The sequence below is a fragment of the Primulina eburnea genome, chromosome 18 (assembly GCF_022965805.1).
Source record: "Primulina eburnea isolate SZY01 chromosome 18, ASM2296580v1, whole genome shotgun sequence".
Lineage (NCBI taxonomy): Eukaryota > Viridiplantae > Streptophyta > Magnoliopsida > Lamiales > Gesneriaceae > Primulina > Primulina eburnea.
Window position 1 is genome coordinate 32,184,402 of NC_133118.1, and position 15,749 is coordinate 32,200,150.

Below are 15,749 nucleotides of genomic sequence, written 5' to 3' on the forward strand. Positions count from 1 at the left end.
TTGTGTTCCACATTATTATTATATCATCATGAATGAGAGAGGGCGAAACTCCATATTTCCTATGGATAGTGTTTCAAATCACCATAACCATCAAGAAATAGAGAAACAAGTGAACTTGTTGCCTAAGGGAACTGTCAAAAAAACACTCAGAAACAAGTTATATGCTTTTGAATCCTGAAGAATATTACATAATTGCTTGCTCATACGGTTACCAGATCTTATTCTGGCAGCAAAATTGGCAACCACGTTCAGTGGTGATGATCATCTTCCTCGTCCCCATGTCCATCGGGTGGTCCACCTGGGCCAACCACTTCCAACTGCCAACAGAACGAGGCCATGAACATTTTTGAATGAAATAACCAACGGGAACTAGGCATATCTTTTTGGACATTAACTTAGTGAAGGGAGCATGTACAGAAAGGTTCAATCTATGCTAGATAATTAAAGGACCCTCATACATACCACAAAGTACTGCGAGCACACTGGGCATTCATGTGGTTTGCCCTTCTCTAGCCAGAACCAAACAACATCGTGCTCATCTTCTGTTGTGTTTTCACAGAGAAGATGTGGTCAGTCAAAATCATTGATTGGAGTCAAATGACTAAAACTAATGATCATTGTAGGAATACAAGAAAGTAGGTTAAAACTAACCCCCTTCTACTCCAGGGCATCCCACAATTCTTTTGTCATAATAAGACTTAATCACAGCAGGTTCTTCCTGCAAGAGTTGATAGATGATGGATGATGATGAATTGTGAAGAAAGACAGAAATTTTAAAATACAACATAGAAAAATTAAGTACATGGAACATAAATTTAATTATAACAGCACTGATGGGGTGAATGTTCATTGAAGTTTTTAAACCATTAATTGACAGAGTTGACACAGTTATATCACAGATTCAGGAGGGTGTAGTGAGGCAAAATTTTAACAGGTTCAAATACAGAATAATGGTCGTTCCAATTCCAACTAATCCCATTATAAAGAAATAATAGTAAGTGTTTTATAATTATTTCATTGAAATCTTTTCTCTTTTTTTTGGGTTTACAGGATGAGGTTTCCAGGACTTAATAACTGGCTAAATACTTTCCAGTATATAATTATAATTTCATACTCTCCCTATTAAGCAGGACTTAATAACTGGCTAAATACTTTTAAGTAAATAATTATAATTTCATACTCTTCCTATTAAGCAGGTTAGGCTTGGTTGGAATTTCAAGATCCCATTTACTTAATTCAAATCGAAACTTTTAAAACCTATCCATTTGATTTTCTTTTCTTTTCTTTTTTTTTTTTATTATGGATATGTCGTGTATGTTAAATACTCATAATATGTTAAACTTATATCAGTGAGGAAATGAGGAAAGTGAGGGAAAGATGACTTGCTTTCTTTGCACATTAAAATAATATCATACTCTATTTATACACAGTTGTTAAGGGCAAATAAAAAAATGCATAACAAAAGAGCTTGTTATGCTGTTACACTAAAATCTATCCATAGATTCTTCTAGAATACTATGTGAGTTCTCATGAGCTGCTGATGTGGACCACCATTGCTACGTGGATCAATATTACTTAACTTCCCCCCGCAAGGTCAGTGTGGGATTGAGTAAAACGCTGAGCTTGGTCCAAAAGCGAATAAATGAGATGAATGAGAGAGGTTTTGTAAGTACATCAGCGATTTGATCACAAGAGAGTACATATTGAACTGCCATTTGATTGGAAATAACCTTTTCTCGAAGAAACAATAAGTCAAGTTCAAAATGTTTAGTTCTTGAATGCAATACCAGAGCCATAGTACCATAGTTGTGAAAAGCGCTCGCCTCGCTCGCTTAAGCGCGAAGCGAGGCGAGGCGACCTGTCTGCGCTTCGGATTGTCCAGAAGCGCAGCAGGTGGACCAAGCGCACGCTTCAGTGCGCTTGGCCTGAGAAATTTTAAGCGATGCTATTGCGCTTCAGCCCAACTATGTTTTTTAAATTTTTTCCAAGTCAAAATTTAGCCCAAGTTCAGCTCCAAAGGTAAGCCCAGCCCATTTATATGAAAATCCCTATCCTTCCTTACGTTGTCTGCCTCTGCTGAAGTCCCCTGTTGCATTTGTGCGTGAGTCTTCTCTGCCTCTACCTTGCCTCCGCCTCCGCCGCCGCGCCCCTTCTCATTTGCTACAGTTGGTAAACCACTAAAGGTCTAAACCCTAATTTTAGGAATTTTAGTTTAAAATTACAAAATTGTGTTATTTATTTTTAATAATATAATAGGTGGTTTGTTTTTATATTTCAGTATTTAAACATTTTCAAAGACTTTTTATTTTATTTTGATTTTTTTGATAATATTTTGTTTATTGCGCTTTTTTCCGTAAAGCGTGCGCTTCGCTTTGCGCTTGAAGCCCCAAGACATTTGGGCGCTTTTTTGCGCCTCGCGCTTTTGACAACTATGCATAGTACTAAGATTATCACACCAGATAATTGGAATGTTAGTCGAACCAATGTGAAGTTCTAACAGAATTGATTTAAGCCAAAGGAGTTCGGCTGTTGCATTGGCTAAGCTGCGGTACTCAGCAATGGTGGTCCACATCATCAGCTCATGGGAACTCACACATGTGCAGTATTCTAGAAGAATCTATGGATAAATTTTTAGTGTAACATCATAACAAACTCTTGTTATGCATTTCTTTATTTGCCCTTAACAATTGTGTATATATAGAGTAGGATATATATTTTAATATACAAGGAAAGCAATTCATCTTTTCTTTTACAAAAGTTTCCTTTCACTTTCCTCACTTGGTATCAGAGCTCCCAAAAATGGCGGAAGCTACCTCACTAAATAATTCCAGCAACATCTCCCAAAATAATTTTGGCACCACCTCCAATCTTGAGCTCGTTAAACCAGCAAATCAGATCACCCACGTAAAACTTGGTGATGATAATTCTCTTTTTTGGCAACTTCAAATTCCTTCGGGAATTAATGGTTTGGGTCTGGAATATTTGCTTACGGAAAAAACGCCCACTCCACATAAATTTTTGATTACAGAGGATATGGCTGAAACAATGAATCCGCTCTACATCTTGTGGTGTCGTCAAGACTATATTCTATTATCCTTTTTACTTGGTTCAATGGCTGAAAGTATTCAAGCCCAGATGATCGGTTGTACAACCACATCTCAACTCTGGTCGCGAATCATGCACCTCTTTGCCACCATATCTAAGGCTCGTGTGATGCAGTACAAGTTGCAATTACAAACACTAAAGAAGGGAAGTCTTAGCATGAAAGACTTCCGTAGCAAAATGAAAGGCTACGTTGATTTACTAGTTGTGTGTGGGTCATTCAATCTCTGATGATGATCATGTGTTGTACATTTTGGGAGGAGTTGGAGTGAAATATGAGGCTGTTGTGGTTCATATTACCTCCAGAGTCAAGGTTCTTTCACCTACAGACATCAGTGCATTACTAATGGCACATGATGCATGAATTGAATCTTACACAGCCAATACTGATGGAAGCACTCCTAACATCAATGCTACTACATTTTCTCAATCAAAAGGCCGTGATACTCCGACTCAAAGTTTCACTCCTAGTGGACGTGGACGTGGACGTGGACGTGGCCGTTTCTTTAGAGGTGGAAGAAAGAGCTGGAACAACAACAATCACCCAACATGTCAAATATATGGGTACTCTGGACATGTTGCTGAAAAATTCTATCATCGGTTCGATAAAAACTTTGTTCCACAACACAGGAACTCAGGTCCTCCCTTTCAACCTACTGCCAATCCAAATCGAGGACATCATATGCTCCTTCTGCTGCACTAGCTATGAAACAATCATATATGCTCCATGAAGATTGGTGGTTTCCTGACTCTGGAGCATCTCATCATGTTACAAATGATCTTGATAATCTCACCATTGGATCTGAGCACACAGGTGAAGGTAAATTTTACATGGGTAATGGATCTGGTTTACCTATTTCACGTATAGGTAATAGGAGCATCAGGTTTTCACTTTTGCTCACATAGCAACTCTCGCACATATTATCTAAATAATTTGCTTTGCGTTCCTCATCTTACCGAGAACCTTGTTAGTGTAAGCAAATTTGCTCAAGACAACAATGTCTTCTTTGAATTTCACCCACAATTCTGTGTTGTGAAAGATCTAGCAATCAAGGTTCAGCTTCTCAAAGGCACCCTACCTGAAGGACTATACAGATTTCATCTTGGCAAGCTTGATCGTTCCTCATCCACACAAGCATCCTGCCTTGGTCTCACTTCTCCTTTAAATCAAGTGCAGTCGGCACACCATCCTCCCCAAGTGGCATCATCCACATTAGCTAGATGGCATCGTTTACCCCCCTAGTTGACCCCACCCCTTGTACTAATAGTGGCTCACCATTTGCCAACACCAGCTCATCAACAAGCAAGAACAAGACTCAAATTCCTATGTGGATCATTATTACTTAACTTCTTTGTACATTAAAATAATATATCATGTTTTATTTATACACAGTTGTTAAGGGCAAATAAAGAAATGCATAACAAGAGTTTGTTATGTTGTTACACTAAAAATCTATCCATAGATTCCTCTAGAATACTATGTGAGTTCCCATGAGCTGCTGATGTGGACCACCATTCCTATGTGGATCTTTATTACTTAACTTCCCCCCGCAAGGTCAGCGTGGGATTGAGTAAAACACTGAGCTTGATCCGAAGCGAATAAATGAGACGGCTGAGAGAGGTTTTGTAAGTACATAAGCGATTTGATCACAATAGGGTACATATTGAACTGCCATTTGATTGGAAATAACCTTTTCTCGAAGAAAGAATAAGTCAAGTTCAAAATGTTTAGTTCTTGAATGCAATACCAGATTTGCACCGAGAGCTTTAGGACAGGGATTATCACACCAGATAACTGGAATGTTAGTCGAACCAATGTGAAGTTCTGACAGAATTGATTAAAGCCAAAGGAGGTCGGCTGTTGCATTGGCTAAGCTGCGGTACTCAGCAACTGTGGTCCACATCAGCAGCTCATGAGAACTCACACATGTGTAATATTCTAGAGGAATCTATGGATAAATTTTTAGTGTAACGACATAAAAAACTCTTGTTATGAATTTCTTTATTTGCCCTTAACAACTGTGTATAAATAGAGTATGATATATTATTTTAATATACATGGAAAGCAATTCATCTTTTCCTTTGCAAAAGTTTCCTTTCACTTTCCTCACTTGGTATCAGAGCTCCCAAAAATGGCGGAAGCTACCTCACTAAATAATTCCAGCAACATCTTCCAAAATAATTTCGGCACCACCTCCAATCTTGTGCTCGTTAACCCAGCAAATCAAATCACCCACGTAAAACTTGGTGATGATAATTCTCTTCTTTGGCAACTTCAAATTTCTTCGGGAATTAATGGTCTGGGTCTAGAATATTTGCTTACGTTAGAAACGCCCACTCCACGTAATTTTTTTATTATAGAGGATATGGCTGAAACAATGAATCCGCTCTACATCTTGTGAGCGCAAAATAAAAAGGCTGATAAATGAAGAAACCATAGACGCCGAACTCTTGAAGACTATAAAGAAGGGTAAGGGTAAGAAGGTGTCGTCAAGATTATCTTCTATTCTCCTTTTTACTTGGTTCAATGGCTGAAAGTATTCAAGCCCAGATGATCGGTTGTACAACCACATCTCAACTCTGGTCACGAATCATGCACCTCTTTGCCACCAGATCTAAGGCTCGTGTAATGCAGTACAAGTTGCAATTACAAACACTGAAGAAGGGAAGTCTTAGCACGAAAGACTTCTGTAGCAAAATGAAAGGCTATGTTGATTTACTAGTTGTGTGTAGGCCATTCAATTACTGATGATGATCATGTGTTGTACATTTTGGGAGGAGTTGGAGTGAAATATGAGGCTGTTGTGGTTCATATTACCTCCAGAGTCGAGGCTCTTTCACCTGCAGACGTCAGTGCATTACTAATGGCACATGAGGCACGAATTGAATCTTACACAGCCAATACTGATGGAAGCACTCCTAACATCAATGCTACTACATTTTCTCAATCAAAAGGCCGTGATACTCCGACTCAAAGTTTCACTCCTCGTGGACGTGGTCATAGCCATTTCTTTAGAGGTGGAAGAAAGAGCTGGAACAACAACAATCGCCCAACATGTAAAATGTGTGGGTACTCTGGACATGTTGCTGAAAAATGCTACCATCGGTTTGATAAAGACTTTGTTCCACGACACAGGAACTCGGGTCCTCCCTTCCAACCTACTGCCAATCCAAATCGAGGACATCATGCCCTCCTTCTGCTGCACTAGCTAGTGAAACAATTAGAGATGCTCAATGAAGATTGGTGATTCCCTGACTCTGGAGCATCTCATCGTGTTACAAATGATCTTGATAATCTCACCATTGGATCTGAGCACACAGGTGAAGGTAAATTTTACATGGGTAATGGATCTGGTTTCCCTATTTCACGTATAGGAGCATCACATTTCACTTTTGCTCACATAGCAACTCTCGCACATATTATCTAAATAATTTGCTTTGCGTTCCTCATCTTACCAAGAACCTTGTTAGTGTAAGCAAATTTGCTCAAGACAACAATGTCTTCTTTGAATTTCACCCACAATTCTGTGTTGTGAAAGATCTAGCAATCAAGGTTCAGCTTCTCAAAAGCACCCTACATGAAGGACTATACAAATTTCATCTTGGCAAGCTTGATCGTTCCTCATCCACACAAGCATCCTGCCTTGGTCTCACTTCTCCTTTAAATCAAGTGCGGTCGGCACACCGCACACCATCCTCCCCAAGTGGCATCATCCACATTAGCTAGATGGCATCGTTTACATCCCTAGTTGACCCCACCCTTGTACTAATAGTGGCTCACCATTTGCCAACACCAGCTCGTCAACAAGCAAGAACAAGACTCAAATTCTAACAGGGTAAAATGGTAGAGGTTATAAATCAAACTCTGCGCGGCTTCTATACATGAATCTTGAGAGTAACCTAGCCAAAAGCATTTTCACAGACATCAAAAATGGTAAAACCCAGGCTTATCATTTGAAACCAGCAATTGAGTCGATCTCAGAACCTTTCTAGCAAATACATATTTCAAGCTAAGAGTATTCAAACTGACCTTTGTTCCGAATGGACCAGACGGGTAATTTATTTCTAGAACATCCTGTCCCTGATACAATCAATTCGACACAAATAGGTTACATTCATCAAAACCAACAAAATGTTTGATTTTAACAGTCAAGAAGCACCAAGACAACAAGTCAATGCTGGAAAAGAACACTCACTTTAAGAGACGCTTGGAGCTCCTCGCGCTCATGACCAGTGGCAATTGGCATTACATCCTCCACACTTTTCGTTGCACTCACATCTCCTTTTAAACACATTCGTTCACAGAAAAATAAAATTAGAAACGAACAATTCCCAAAAAATAACCAAAATCAATTGACATATCAATACATCATGATAATCCCAGAAAGGAAGGGATTTTACTTTTCAAAATCTTGAAAGTCAAACAAGGAAGCAAAATGTTAGAGACACACCAGAATCGGTGCTGAAATGGCGTGAGAAGACGGGGAATAAACGGCGGGGATTCTCCGGGCCTGCGGAAGTTCCAACGGCGAATCGGGCTGATTTGGGAGCGGATAGGATTGGGCCGAGAGTTCGTAGCTGCAGCGACAGTCTTCTCCACATATTTCTTCAGCGATGATCAATAGGGTTTTCGGATGTGATCTCAGCTCGCCACTTCGCAGCGCAAATTAGAATTAAGGAGCTGTAGAGGAAATCCTTCAGGTCGGGTGGAACTGCATCCATTACTCTCGCACGTGCCATATGTTTTTCACGTGTCAGATTTTTTCTTTTTAAAAAAAAAAAACAAGATTGGCTATAAATCCGTCAAATAAAATATTTTTTTTTATTATGAATATCAATAAGATTGACATATCTCATAGATAAAAATTGGTGACTCTTAGATTTAACGATAAGATCGGATTTTCAGTTACACAGGGTTCATAACTTTTATGTACTTTCGGGGAGTCCAATTTGGTCTCACTTAAAACATACATGATAGGCCCATCTTATTTCAAATTATAATTGTTGGCCCGTTTACTTTGTCCAAATAAACTACAAAACAAAACCCAAAGATCTTTGGGTCCAGTGACAAAGATGAGCCTCAAAACCTATATAATATTGGATTCCAATCTCAATCCTTTTTGTACATAAAAAAATGGATTATAAAGAAAATGATATGAGGGTAAAGAAATTCTAATGCAAATTCCAAATATATAAAACATTGTATAAATAAAAGCATGAAACAAAGTATTTACAAATCGAAACACAAAAGATAGAAATGGGGAAACAAATAACAGTTGAAAGGGAGAGCCATTTTTTAACCAAAAAAAGACTAACACGTTACGAGTTAGACTACGAAGAACCTAATCAAGATTCATCCATCTAAAGTTAATTAGTTAGAATCCTAACATTTTTCCTAAATGAGACGCGTGTGAAACTCATATTTTAAGTAGCAGCTAGCATTGATTTCCAACCTCCCTATAATTTTCGGAACACGATGGGTGCACCATGTTGAGGGTGTAGGAGCATCAGAACCGAAGGGGAATGTTGATAGCCGGGCGAGAGCTCGAAAGAGAAGCGTTGGAGGATTATGGCGATGGCTAGTTTGGCTTGTAATATGGCTAGGTTTTGACCTATGCAGCGGCGGGTGCCCAAGCCGAATGGCATGAACGCCATCGGGTGCTTGGCCGCGTGCGCCACGCCTTTGGCGAATCTCGCTGGGTTGAACTCGTGCACGTCGTGACACCATAAAGTCGGGTCGTGGTGTATGGCTAGTATAGGGATAAGGAGCTCCGTCCCACGCGGTATTTGGAGCGTCCCTAGCTGTGTATCGGCCTTGGCTCGCCTGATTACCGCTACCGCTGGCGGGTATAGCCGCAGTGATTCGTTTAGGATCATTGCCAGCTGCAAATTAGTTCCAAAACATTAAATTAATCATTTCTTTTACATGGAAACAAGTATTTAAAACCAAGTGGCGAGTAAAATGTGCATTAATTTCATAATCTGATCCTCTTCAGATCAAGAACCATTTAACTCAGTTCAAACAACAAGAATTAAAGTAGAATTTTTTTTAAAATAATTATCAGATTATTATATCACCATCATTAATAAAAGATTAGATCCCTTTTCGCGCATCAAACACATGCTTAAGTTTTGCTTTTTATTTTGCACAACTTCCGAGGAAGAATTGTCCTTTTTCGGAAAGAAATATATTATGTAAATATGCGAACATATAATGGGGAAGTTATTGAAAAATTCCCAACCAAAAAATTTCTTTGGCTTCACTCCCTACCCACAAAATTGTGGTACTATGTCATATAAAATGTGGTACACTTCATGTGGAAATGTGGTACACTTCATGTGAAAATGTGGTACTAAAAAAGTACCTAGGAACTGAACACAAAAAAAAATGACGGCTGGGGACTGAACCCAAATTTCCCGACATATAATCATGGCCTGCGTAGGACGGTAGAGGACTTTTATTTTATTCTATAGAAAGCAAAAGATTTTAACTTTCATTTACGTTTCTTTGAATTGCTGTCATTATTAGAAGCTACAAGTTTTGATTATGATAGCATTAAATTTGTAAAGATCATTGAAATTTTTAGATGTCTGTGCTATTAGTTTTTGTTATGTTAATCTCTTTTTTTTCTTTAAAAAAAAAGAGAGAATATAAAAAAGAAGTACCGTTTTGAGCTTGGCGAGATCATCTTTAGTAGGGACTTCACGTGATCCACACACCCTCAGCACCTCCTCACGTGCCTGTTCCTGCCACTGGGGATGCATCGCCAGCAGCACGGCCGTCCACGTCAGCAGATTTGACGTCGTATGAAGCCCGGCGAAGAACATCGTCTTGCACTCCTCGACCATGTCGTTCGGCGTCACCGCCAGCGGCGGCGACTCATCTCCTGCTGCCCGCATCATCACCTCCAGCAAGTCGTTGGGACATTCGTCCGACAACGCCGAAGCATGTCCGCTCGAATCCCCCGCGGACCTTCGCCTGCCGTCGATAACTTTCAGCAGCGATCTACGGATTTCCTTTTCCAATCCCCAAGATATTCTGTTCTTTTTGGTGGGGAAGAACCTGGAAATCGACAAACAAACGACTTTTCATCAGGGATTTAACTACACAAAAATGGGGTGGGGGTATCAACTAGTATCATGTGTCGCTTCGCTCGATTGAACGTGCACCAGTTTTGAGGGGATGGAATAAAGATGATTTCTCACGCCTGATTTGATTATTTTTTTTTAATTATAATTCGAAACATCGTCTCAAATTAAGTTTAAAATATTATTTTAATAATAATAATTGTTATTTGGGAATAATTGGAAAAGACGCAGTTAGTATTAATGAAGTTACCTATATCCAGGGATGAAAAATTTCTGATAGGCTTCGGTGGCATGGACCATTTGCTGTGCTAGCAATTCAAAAATGGCTCTCCCATCAGAATAGCTGCTTCCAAACGTCACTCTTGTTATTACATCTCTCACTATCTTCTGGAACCAATCAGAAACATCCACTTCAACCTTGCCGGAATCCGACATTTTTTCCGGCCAACTCACCAACGCATCTTCTATGCTTTTTCCCATCAAGGGCACCATCATCTGTTAATATTCGACGTCATGTTTAAATAAATATTAAAATTTTTTTACGTATTTTTTTAATCGGTTTTTGATCGATTTAAATGGATCAAGCTAATTGGAAAGATGTATGTACTTGTTTTCTTGATGATATATATAATAAAATAATCTCAAGGTTCTAGTATTTAAGCTAAATACTAGATCAGTACTACTTTTTCTTTTCTATTTGTTTGTTGGTTTGTTATTCCTTGTTCAATCACGATTACTAAAAGCTAAAGTAAATCGTAATTAAGTGAATCTTGGTGATTATTTTTAATAATTACCTTGAGATTTTCTGTGTGGAAAGTTGGTTGGATGATCTTTCTGTGGTGAGCCCATTTCTCTCCTTTGAGACTCAACAAGCCGTCGCCTTCGATCTTCCTCACTAACGCTGGCGACTCGTTTTTCTCGAACAACTCCGATTTCAGGACGAAGATTTCTCTGATAAGGGCTGGATCAGAAAGTGTCACACGAGGTGTTGGTCCAAACCATACAAGAAACATCGAGCCTGCAGCCATGTAAATAAAAACTTTTATTATTAATTAGGGTTTATCTTAAGTAAATCATATATATATATATAAACATATGTGTGTGTGTATATAATATATATCATCAAAGATTAAGTATATCGGTGTTTACCAAAAGTGGTAGCACAAAAAAGAAGTGATGGATTCATCATTTTGTCTAAAGAAAATGGATAGTGTAGACCCTACAGAAACACACTCAGAAACACACAATGATCCTCACACCAACTTTCTTGAATAAGTAATTAATGTGTGCAATGTATGGAAGGGAAAACAAAATGTTAAAACAAATTTCCAACAAAGTAAAAAGTAAAACAGAAAGACAAGATTTTTTGAGGCATGAAATGATGCAAAAGAAGGAGAGGAAACAAGATTAAGTACCATATATTTTCTTCCAATGGTGATAGAAAGAGAGAACTCTCGGCAGTATATTGTGGGAGAAAGGCATAGATTGAGTTGAAGCAATCAAATTCAAGCTAGAAATCTCCTTCATGTTTCCCAGCAAAAGTTGATATTTTGGACCCTTAATCCCTTGCTTCATGAAATGACTCCCGATTTTTCTTGGTGTCCACCATACATGAACCACGATCTTCAGCACAAAAACCAGCAAAATACATGAGATCAGAAGTGACCCGAAGAAATTAAGATTGTAATAATCTCCCATGATTTAAAATTTTCTTGATTCGGGATTTCTCGAGGGTGACGGAGAATGAAGAATATTGTTTTGGCCGGTTGGCTGGATTGTGTTTGGTTTTATACAGAGATGGGAAAAGTGGAGGTTTCTTGTTTTTGTATGGGACAATGGGATGAAGATGGGCTTAAACTAAGGCTGAGGGAAGAAGCATTAATATTCTTCTTTTTATTTGAAAATTTTGAAAAATACTTAAAGGTCAACTATTTGAGCAAATGAGGTGTCATTTTGTGTGTGTTTACAGAATTGCCCCCCATCGATTTTTCTTAATTATTATTTATTTTTCTCGATATATATATATATATATGTATATATATATATGTATATATATATTGTACGTAGGCACATAATAAATGAGACATGCATTGATGTGGGCTGTGGCCAGTGCTATCGATCATGTTATGTTGTCTACAAACAGTACTTTGGCCAACCTGAAAATTTAGATTTTAAATCGATGTAGATCCCGGCTTTCTAACTGAGTCCAACTTATGCCGACGTTCAAACTTCAGTTCTCCGATTTTTCGAGCCAGATCGATCGTTTTCAATTCGTCGCAAGATATAGGCTGGATTTCGTAGTTTTTGGATTTCTTTTCGCCTACGGACTCGAAAGCGATGCTTGATTTGAGGGTCGTGTAGTCGAGCCTCGATGTTTATATTTCGCAAAAAATATATATATATGTAAATTTTGAAAGAGAAGAAAGTTTGTTTTAGTCCAGTGACATATTCAATTTTGTGTTTTGGTCTACCAAAATTTCAAAGTATAGTTTTGGTAGAGTAACTTTTAATTTTTGGTTGTTTTGGTTAAATCGTTGACGTTGCATTAGAAAATTGATGATGTGATATCTTAGAATTTTAACATGACGTTGAGAATTGATAATGTGACATCAAATATCGATGACTTATCAAATGTCATATCAGAAATTGATCCAAAATTAAAAGTTAATGTAACAATTTTTAAAATATTAGAGAACTTAGACATTAATCTATGTTATAGAGGCATAAATAAATGATCATTCGGAATATAATTTATAATTAAGGAAAAAATAAATGTCATCATGAAATATTATGTGACTGATAGTGAAGTTGTCTGCTGAAGTGTTGCTATCAATTTGGGATCAACGCCAAAGGGTAGAATAAGTGGTCGAACATCTAAAAACGAGCAATTAATTTTTGTCAAATAATTTTTTAAAAATTTCAACAATATATATTTTACGAGTAGGTCTCTTATGAGACGGTCTCACAAATATTTATCTGTGAGACGGATCAATCCTACCGATATTCACAATAAAAAGTAATAATATTCCACACGTGAGACCGTTTCACACAAATATTTGCAATATTTTATATACTCTACTATACTCAGTTATCTGTTTTGAAATATGTTAAATCTTAATATCAAGTTAGTTTTTATATGGATTCACATCCCTAAGACAATATCCTTTTATATATCTTCAAGCAAAAAAAAAAAATAGTCTGGTTCACTAATCTTTTATATTTCCGATTTTGGTAAAGTAACTTTGATTTTTTTTTTAAAATTCTAGTTTTGTCCGAACGTTAACATAACATCAGAAAATGTTACTGTGGTGCCAACAAATGCAGGAAATTGAAATTTAGTGCCCCAAAACCAAAATTTTATAAATTAATGAATTAAAACCCAAAACTCTCCTAAAATACTGACTTCTCCACATTATAAAAGGGAAATATATTACTCTATATCAAATTTTGGAGAATAAATATAATACAGAATTCAACCCCCGTAATATTTTTTTTTAAAAAAAGGAAATATAACTATCTATATACGTCATGATCATGATGTGCAATATTTTTAATGCTAAAAACAAGCACCATGATGACTCATTCTTTTATTTTATATAATATAATATATAGTATATAATATAATATATAGTATAATTATTGGTTATATAATCTTTTCAAAAAACAAGTGCATAAAAAGATCATATAATATTTTTAGATATATCTTGTTATAATGGGTGTATGATTGTGAGAAATAATAGCTTAGGCACATGCATATTTGACCCTAGCTAGCTACTTTATTAGGGATTTTAATTGGAAATTAATTATATAAGAGACATAAAATTAAAATATATTCTCTATTTGTAAAACCAAAGGGGCTCGAGATAATTTTGTCTGTATTTCCTTTCGATGGATTGATATATCTGCCCATCATTTTCACTAATGCCCTTCACAAGTTATGATTTTATGCCTAAATTAGTCTGCCCCCGCTTATTAAATTCAATGACTAGAAGCTGCACACCTACCGGAACAAAGACGCGCAGATCTTCGTTGAATTTTTTATATTATATATACATAATCGTCTTACGAAAATTATTAACTTTAAGTATAACGTTAGTAGTAAGATGAACTGCTGTAATGACTACTTAGTATATATAATCGTTTTGCGAAAATAGTTAACTCGAGTTTCTATAGAAGTTTATTTTCAAGTATCTATTTCTATCCGACATAGGATAAGGACGCTACAATGATATCGTCGATTAAATTTCTGCATCTTTTAAGTGACATGGAGCTTCTTTTTTTTTTTTTTGATTTGGTGAGTTGAGGAATTCAAGGCAAAAACTTGTGTGAGACGGTCTCACTGGTCGTATTTTGTGAGACATATATCTTATTTGGGTCATTAATGAAAAAGTATTACTTTTTATGGTAAGAGTGTTACTTTTTATTGTGCATATCGATAGGATTGACCACTGACGGAGCCAGCATAGGTCCAGTGTGGGCTGGTGCCTACACTGGGTCAAAAAAAATTTATATGTTATATATAAATATATTATATATATATAAATTTTAAATTTGTATATGTTATTATTATATGCTTAGATGTCTATACTGATCCAATTTTTTTTTAATAATTTGCAGACCCAAATTTTAGACTCAATTTTTTACATGTTATTAGTATCCAAGTATACACTCTATAGCCTTTTGTATGTGTTTTCTCTTCTCGAGTCACGAACGTTACATACTTTGATTAACAATCATTCCAATTCATTTTAATTATTGCTTCATCTTTCATAATCTCTAAAAAAATCCAAAATGTTACCAAATTTTAGGTTCGTTTTTCGTTCAATATTTGTCGATCATTCAATTGTTTTATAATTTTATGCTTTTTCCAATCGATAATCAATTCGTGCTTATTTTCGAACGTATATTTTATATTTTATATAATATTTTGTTTTGATTTCGGATATCGTACACGCTGTCATTCGTCATTTTTCTGACGTTTTCCAATCAATTATCATTGTTACTGGCTGTACGTAATTCGTGCGCAAACTTTATGACACATTTTTTTAGTTGTTGATTAATCATTGCTCTTTTTTTTTCCAGCTTTATTAATTATAATATATTGTTGCCTACACTACATTGAACCAAGATCTTGGCTCCGCCCCTGAGATTGACACGTCTCACAGATAAAGATTCGTGAGCCCGTCACACAAGAGATCTACTCGGAATTCAATTATTGATATATACATAAGAAACCCCAAATTTAGAATCTTGTCCCTTGGTTATCAATAACTTATGAGGAGAAAAGATTGGGAAAAAAGATAATAAGCAAAAAGGGATTTGTTTGACACTTGGTTTTTACTTTTATTTTAAAATGTAATTATATAAGTCAATGGATGATAGATAAATGTATTAGACTAATCATCAGTTTCATTGGTGATTTGGTGGGGGATAATTATCAATGCTTTACCAAACCAGAAATTAAAAAAATAAAAAAATAAACGAAAAGTTAAATTATTGATATTACAATTATGATTTCACAAAATTCAATTTTATTATTTATTCGTATCGAAATTTTC

General features: G+C 36.5%; 2 protein-coding genes across 2 annotated transcripts; both read right to left on the reverse strand.

Moving 5' to 3' along the window:
• LOC140820079 (cytochrome c oxidase subunit 5b-1, mitochondrial-like) lies at window positions 1–7,822 on the reverse strand. The gene is made up of 6 exons (XM_073180392.1): window positions 7,554–7,822; window positions 7,299–7,384; window positions 7,133–7,183; window positions 652–718; window positions 463–542; window positions 1–317 (listed from the first exon to the last, which is right to left on the reverse strand). Exons 1-6 carry the CDS (start codon window positions 7,702–7,704, stop codon window positions 249–251), a joined length of 504 nt encoding a protein of 167 aa, XP_073036493.1. The 5' UTR covers window positions 7,705–7,822; the 3' UTR covers window positions 1–248.
• A 442-nt stretch (window positions 7,823–8,264) lies between these two features.
• LOC140820265 (cytochrome P450 734A1-like) lies at window positions 8,265–12,069 on the reverse strand. The gene is made up of 5 exons (XM_073180605.1): window positions 11,607–12,069; window positions 10,986–11,209; window positions 10,442–10,686; window positions 9,769–10,165; window positions 8,265–8,985 (listed from the first exon to the last, which is right to left on the reverse strand). Exons 1-5 carry the CDS (start codon window positions 11,887–11,889, stop codon window positions 8,560–8,562), a joined length of 1,575 nt encoding a protein of 524 aa, XP_073036706.1. The 5' UTR covers window positions 11,890–12,069; the 3' UTR covers window positions 8,265–8,559.
• Window positions 12,070–15,749: the final 3,680 nt, after the last annotated feature.

What these genes read in the sequence shown, in the direction of transcription:
- LOC140820079 (XM_073180392.1), bottom strand. Translation starts at nt 7,704, where the DNA reads ATGTGGAGAAGACTGTCGCTGCAGCTACGAACTCTCGGCCCAATCCTA. An exon ending in CCATTTCAGCACCGATTCTG is followed by an intron (nt 7,385 to 7,553) that starts GTGTGTCTCTAA and finishes TGTGTTTAAAAG; the next exon opens with GAGATGTGAGTGCAACGAAA. An exon ending in TGTGCTCGCAGTACTTTGTG is followed by an intron (nt 318 to 462) that starts GTATGTATGAGG and finishes TTCTGTTGGCAG; the next exon opens with TTGGAAGTGGTTGGCCCAGG.
- LOC140820265 (XM_073180605.1), bottom strand. Translation starts at nt 11,889, where the DNA reads ATGGGAGATTATTACAATCTTAATTTCTTCGGGTCACTTCTGATCTCA. An exon ending in TCCACACAGAAAATCTCAAG is followed by an intron (nt 10,687 to 10,985) that starts GTAATTATTAAA and finishes GAATATTAACAG; the next exon opens with ATGATGGTGCCCTTGATGGG. An exon ending in TTTTTCATCCCTGGATATAG is followed by an intron (nt 10,166 to 10,441) that starts GTAACTTCATTA and finishes GTCGATTTCCAG; the next exon opens with GTTCTTCCCCACCAAAAAGA.